The sequence below is a fragment of the Miscanthus floridulus genome, chromosome 18 (assembly GCF_019320115.1).
Source record: "Miscanthus floridulus cultivar M001 chromosome 18, ASM1932011v1, whole genome shotgun sequence".
Taxonomy (NCBI): domain Eukaryota; kingdom Viridiplantae; phylum Streptophyta; class Magnoliopsida; order Poales; family Poaceae; genus Miscanthus; species Miscanthus floridulus.
In genome coordinates, this window is record NC_089597.1 from 19,311,916 (window position 1) to 19,318,372 (window position 6,457).

General features: G+C 49.6%; 1 protein-coding gene across 1 annotated transcript; it reads left to right on the forward strand.

Moving 5' to 3' along the window:
* Positions 1–886: 886 nt before the first annotated feature.
* On the forward strand, positions 887–4,047 carry LOC136523405 (AP2-like ethylene-responsive transcription factor PLT2). Its single transcript, XM_066517097.1, has 8 exons — positions 887–901; positions 1,102–1,198; positions 1,238–1,493; positions 1,638–1,724; positions 1,810–1,906; positions 2,695–2,768; positions 2,884–2,934; positions 3,066–4,047. Exons 1-8 carry the CDS (start codon positions 887–889, stop codon positions 3,907–3,909), a joined length of 1,521 nt encoding a protein of 506 aa, XP_066373194.1. The 3' UTR covers positions 3,910–4,047.
* Positions 4,048–6,457: the final 2,410 nt, after the last annotated feature.

The window sequence follows — 6,457 nt, forward strand, 5'->3', positions numbered from 1 at the left end:
AGAGAATCACAAACATTTATGACATCAAATAGGTATACTATAAAAATATAATTAATAAAAAATCTAATGATACTTATTTGATATCATAAATATTATTGTTTTATTATATAAATTTGGTCAAACTTGAGATGCTTTGACTCTTCAAGAAAATTGAAATGACTTATAATTTGGGACGGAGAAAGTACTTGAAATTATACATGCATTTTGTTGAGCCTCCCAAATCCCAATATCTGTTGTCAGCTGTATCATCCATATTAATTTACCAACATTTGTGTTTAGAAAAAATCACATATGTCATTGATAATATTGTCCACAAGAAAGTGCAAGTTGTATCTGCATTCTGAGGGGGTCTATCAGACAAGGATGCAAGGCGGGTTACCCGTAAATAGGCTAATATTTTGTGATTACCCTCAAACCCAAAAAAAGTAGCCTATTTGCGGGTTCGCGGACAACCCGCCTTACATCCCACTGTCAGATATTATAGGCTAATTGTTTCATCCGACTGGATTTTTCAACATTTCTTTTATTTTGAAGAGGAATTATACCTGCATTCTGTTGAGCCTCCCAAATCCCAATATCTGTTGTCAGCTGTATCATCCATATTAATATACCGACATTTGTGTCTAGAGAAAAAACAATATGTCATTGATAATATTGTCCACAAGAAAGTGCAAGTTGTATCTGCATTCTGACAGGGGGTTTTCTGTCAGATATTATAGGCTAATTGTTTCATCCGACTGGATTTACCAACATTTCTTTTATTTTGATGAGAAATTATATCACGTATGCATTGACTGTTTTTTTTCCCACAGGAAACTACAAAGTGTGAATGTATAGCTAGCTTGTGATATAATTATGGACACGCAAGGACATTTTTTTCCGGCCAATGAATATGCGCCAAGTACGCAGTGGCAACACAATGCAAGGCGTGTAAGCTGTCGAGGCCAGCAAGAGACAAAGGGGCCTGGCACCGAGAACACCGTCGCCTGCTGTCGTTTTCAGCGATAGATGGAAACAAGGACGAATACCCATCCCTGCCATCTGTTCTCAGCTGCATATAAACATTCACACGCACGTAGGAGCGGAGCTACCTTCCCTTAGGTTCCAAAGCACAACACCTATAGCTATAGCCTTCTGAGTTCTGATCTGGTGGTCGCCATGGCAACCTACGGCCTGCAGGTGAAGGATGAGCTCCACGGCGGCGGCATCGGCATCGGCATCAGAGGGGGAGGAGGAGGAGGAGGAGGAGGGCAGGGGCTGTACTGCGGTGCTACGCCGACGCCGACGCCGGCGCCGCCTCCTGCGGCCACTGGCGGCTGCGGGGACGGTGGTGTGAAGAGTAAGAGGAGCAGGAAGAGGGAGCCGTCGTCGTCCCTGGTGACGATGAGCAACGGCGGCGGCAAGGACGAGGCGGTCGCCGGCGGCGGCGACAAGTCGGCGAGTAGCAACAGTAACGCGACCAAGAGGAGCTCAAGGTTCAGAGGCGTTAGCAGGTAATTAAGCGCTATTTGTGCTTTTATTTGTATAGAGCAAAGGGCATGCATGTACCGATGTACGTGTTGGTCTGAGCGTACGTGTTGGTCTGAGCGTACGTGTTTGATCGAGGACGTTGCATGTTGCTACGTACATACACGCAGGCATCGGTGGACGGGCAGGTTCGAGGCGCACCTGTGGGACAAAGGGACCTGGAACCCTACGCAGAAGAAGAAAGGGAAGCAAGGTACGTAGTAGTTCGTACAAAATAGAGCTTGAACAAGATTTATACATGTCGATCTTTTGTATGACACGTACGTACACGATGTTGAACAGTTACCTTGGAGCGTACAACGAGGAAGACGCGGCAGCAAGAGCCTATGATCTGGCAGCGCTCAAGTACTGGGGACCTACCACCTACACCAACTTTCCGGTACGTCGTATACTCGTATGGTGTGGATCGGAGTTTACGAAATTAAGGTATGTACAAAAAATACACAATAATAAGAAGAGTGCCGTAGGGAAGTTGTAAATGATTCCGGCCAACAAGAAACAAATTTGCACCGGATGACTGACATACTGGCTCCGTTCGCTGGTCTGAATCTTGGCTGAAACTGACTGAAAACACTGTTCTGGCTGAATTGTTGTGAGAGAAAAATACTGTTTCGGCTGAAAAAACAAGCCGAACATGGGTAAGCCGAACAGGCCACTGTTAGATCTCCTGTTCCGTGACACTGTTCTCTGCCCAGCATAGGAAATTAGGAACTCTGTTGCAAATTCTCCTTACAGAGTTTGATATCCAAAAGTTGTAGCTCAGTTGACTCAGTTGTGGTCACCCCGTCGTGAGAAGCCCTACATCGGGAGTTCGACTTCCCAGCTCCTCGTAGAAAAAATCAACTCGTCTGTCCTACACCAGAGCACAAGTGTAAGATCCGGCCTAATCTCACGTGGTCAGCGGTGCCTGCTGTGTATGAGTAGGACAGAGGTTTGGGGATTTTATCGCAGGTTGTCTACCCCGCGGATTGATTTTTTTTTACATCCAAAGTTGTACAAGGAAAATCCTATATATATCTTGTACAACCATCGGTACTGACAGTTGTAGAAGGTACTTTCGAGAACAGTCCAAATAAAATTTCTAAGCAAGCTGTATATATGTTATATAAAAATAATTTTCAGATTTCGAGCATTGTGATCAATATATGATTTTTGTACATCCGGCAGGTTGTGGACTACGAGAGAGAGCTCAAAGTGATGCAGAATGTGTCCAAGGAAGAGTACCTTGCCTCCATAAGAAGGTGAGCATACACTCCTGTATATGCAGTTATGCACCAACTGTACGTGCTCCACAGCTAGCTCGCAAAAAGATCCAAAGAGTGAATGTTGTTTTTGTTTCCACCCATGGCAAAGCAGGAAGAGCAACGGCTTCTCCCGCGGAGTTTCCAAGTACAGAGGCGTCGCACGGTACGTACGGACGCCCGCTTGTCCGAATTCCGATCGACTAGCCACGCCTCGCAGGCCGGCATGCATCCATGGCCACCGGTCGCCTGAACGCACGCACGTCGCTAAAGAGCCTCGTGTGATTTGGCACGCAGGCACCACCACAACGGCAGATGGGAGGCTCGGATCGGCCGGGTGTTCGGCAACAAGTACCTGTACCTGGGCACGTACAGCACGCAGGAGGAGGCGGCGCGCGCCTACGACATCGCCGCCATCGAGTACCGCGGCATCAACGCCGTCACCAACTTCGACCTCAGCACCTACATCCGCTGGCTCAAGCCCGGCGGCGGCGCCGCCGTCGGCGGCGAGGACGCCGGCGCCGGCACCCCGACGTCGGGCGTCAGGGGGCCGGGCATACCGCCGGCATCGTCGCTGTCCCTACAGGCCGGCGGCCTCCTGCAGCACCCGCACGGTGCCGCGGCCGGCATGCTGCAGGTCGACGTCGTCGACGACCTCTACCGCGGGCACCTGGCAGCGGCGCGCGGGGCTGCGTTGTTCCCGGGCGGCCTCGACGACGTGGGCTCCGTGTACGCCGCAGGCAGTGCAGGGCCCAGCCCGACGGCGCTGTGCGTCGGGAGGCCGTCTTCGTCGCCGTCGTCGTCCACCACGGCGCTCAGCCTGCTGCTGCGCTCGTCGATGTTCCAGGAGCTCGTGGCGCGGAACGCTGGCGGAGACGCGCAGCAGCAGCAGCTCGTGCTCGCGGGCCAAGGGGCAGTGTCGCCGCACGTCGTCGTTGACGCCAAAGTTGAGCAGCACGACGAGCCGGAGGCGGAGGGCGAGCTGGGCCACGGTGGCGAGCTCTACGGCGCGGCGGGGGCGGACGAGGGCGAGGACGCGTTGGCATGCTCCATGTACGAGCTCGACGACAGCTTCGCGCGCATCGAGCAGTCGCTTTGGGGCTGCCTACGATCATCGGATGGATCTGATCTCAATCTCTGATCCCAAAATGTGTCCACAATGGCTATGGCTCGGAACTCGAGCTTCACTTCTTCAGTTCTTCTGCAACAAATGGGGAGAGAAGAGAATCACTAGCTAGCTGCGAATGAGTAGCTAGCTGGAGTACAGAATGTTAGGAGCTGGGTGCGTGAGGTGTGAAAAATGGAAGAGTACATGGTGTGCGTCAGTTATCAGTTTCTGTGGATTTCGGTGGTCGTAATTGTTCCATAGCTAATCGGAATGACACATTCAAATATGTGTGAAATTGATAGGTACATATACATACACATGCATTGTAGAGTAATAATAATAATACCAGCAAACTTACCCGTACGTTATAACAGAACATATAGATTGTCACCTGCTGAATAATTCGCGCCTCACCTATTTATTCAACTCTTCACCATAGCGGCCTGAACAATCTACTTTAACTCATATGGGCACAGGAGAGTGGCTTACCATGCAACACTCTGTATTCTAATTCGCTTTGAAATTGGACTCTACCGCATGCTCGGACACTCTACACTAACTCATATGAGGACGGGAGAGATTATGTCCATTATATCCCAATAGACAATTATGAGCGACGACGGATCAAGAAACCTTCCTCTTTTTAATATTATAGGAAGAGAAGAGAAAGAGATTCCTCTTTTTAATATTAGGATAGGAAGAGAAGAGAAGAGATAGAGATAGGGATGTAGAGTAGAGATACAAAGATGATAGAGATTAATATGAGGTAGAGATATAAGTAGGCAATTTTGTGTCTACCTTAATTTTTGAAAGAGTAAAATACATTAGCAGCACTAGTCTAGACGGGTTACTTCCCGTGTCTGTTTAGATAGCGCTCTATGCCCTTGGTCCAGTGGTGTTAGGACAACACTATACAACAGAGCCTTGAAGTATGGATCCGCCGGCCACCGCCAAAGCCGAGGGCAAGGGCCCTGCTCGCCCATGTCCAGTCGCCATCGGCGTTGGCTGTGACCAAGCTCGGCAAGCGTGTGGAGAAGAGGAGGGAGCATGCAGAGGCTAGTCGCCACCACTTGGTCATGGCGGCGGTGCTGATTCTTCTATTCGGAGGCACTCCGACGGTTATTGGTGGGCTTTTGTTGGTGCTAGTGCTCGGGTTGTGGTGGCACAAGACAAAGTGATAGCGACACAGGGGGGTGGGATGGCGATGAGAGAGAGGGATGGCATGTGAGCCCTACATGTTAGGTACATAATCGATAGCCATGTTGGTGGATTATCACAAATAATGGTAATTTGAATCTCGTGTGACCTAATTAATAAGTTTAGGAACCTAGATTTGTAATTTTGGAAATTAGGGACCTAGATGACACCGTCTTACAAGTTTAGTTACCTCATATGATCCATTTAGCAAGTTTGGGAAGCTGTATATATGTAAATTTAGAAGTTTAAGACCTAGATAACACTGACGCACAAGTTTAGGTACTATCTAATATGCTAAATTCACATCAACGCTGAATTTGCATATCACATCGGCATATGGAGCGAATGGAAACTTATAGATGGACAAACGGGTAGATGGGCCGGCACGGGCATGGCCCGAAAAAGCTAAGAGAGTACAAAAATATCCCAAACCCTAGCTCCCAAATAATTGTTCCTTTTACCGCCTTCTCTTACCAATATGCGTGCGCGCTTCCTCTAGCGCAACAGCCACGACTCCCTCTCATGCGACGTTGGCTCCCTCTCACATGACGTCAGGCGGTGCGACGACCTTGACCATGGAGATGGGCTCCCTCTCGACCGTGGAGCTAGCTGGGCTCCCTCGCGCGGCGGGTCGATGCCTCGGTGCGGAGAGCTAGGGCTCCCTCTCGACGACGCAACGGCGGGGAGACGAGTTCGACACGGCGTCGCGGTTGCACCACGGCCTCAACGTGCGAGGCGCGGCTGCAGCGATGACGGTTAGGGTCGTGCCTAAACCGAGGGTTGGGTATGGCGGCCTGACATGGCACGGCTAGAGCGTAGTGTCGAAGAGTGTCGTGCCGAATATCTATAGTGGAAACATGTTTGAACAGTGCTAGAGTCCATGACAAGTTTAGAGACTTGGAACTCAGAAAAATTAAATTTGATATCTGGCTGGCAACCTCTCCCAAATTTAGGGATGACCGTTCGGCTGATGATGGGCCTGATAAGCCGGCTGAAGCTGATTTGTTGTGAGAGAAAAACATTATACCATGGCTCTTAAGTCAGGCTGATAATTCAAGCGAACAGGGCAGTATTCTTTCTAGAATACAGGAGCACTAACAAAGCACTTTGGAGTTTTTACTACTGGTAAAGACGAACAATTATTGGGTCCAGCAGTCCAGCTCCGTTCAAGCTCTTCAGTGGCCGCCCGGGCCAGCATGGTGGTTATGGTCAGGCGATGGGTAGTCGTTTACCTCAAAGTCCATCCTCGCCACCGGCTTGCCCATATTTATCGCCGTCGCAATCTCCATCAGTCCATCTCCTGTTTTGGAACACAAAGTCATCATCAGAATTACGGCAGCTACGATCAGCAGTCAGCTCTAGATGACAAGTATATCCACCATCG

What these genes read in the sequence shown, in the direction of transcription:
- LOC136523405 (XM_066517097.1), top strand. An exon ending in GGTGAAGGATGAGCTCCACG is followed by an intron (nt 1,199 to 1,237) that starts GCGGCGGCATCG and finishes GGGGAGGAGGAG; the next exon opens with GAGGAGGAGGAGGGCAGGGG. An exon ending in TACCTTGCCTCCATAAGAAG is followed by an intron (nt 2,769 to 2,883) that starts GTGAGCATACAC and finishes ATGGCAAAGCAG; the next exon opens with GAAGAGCAACGGCTTCTCCC.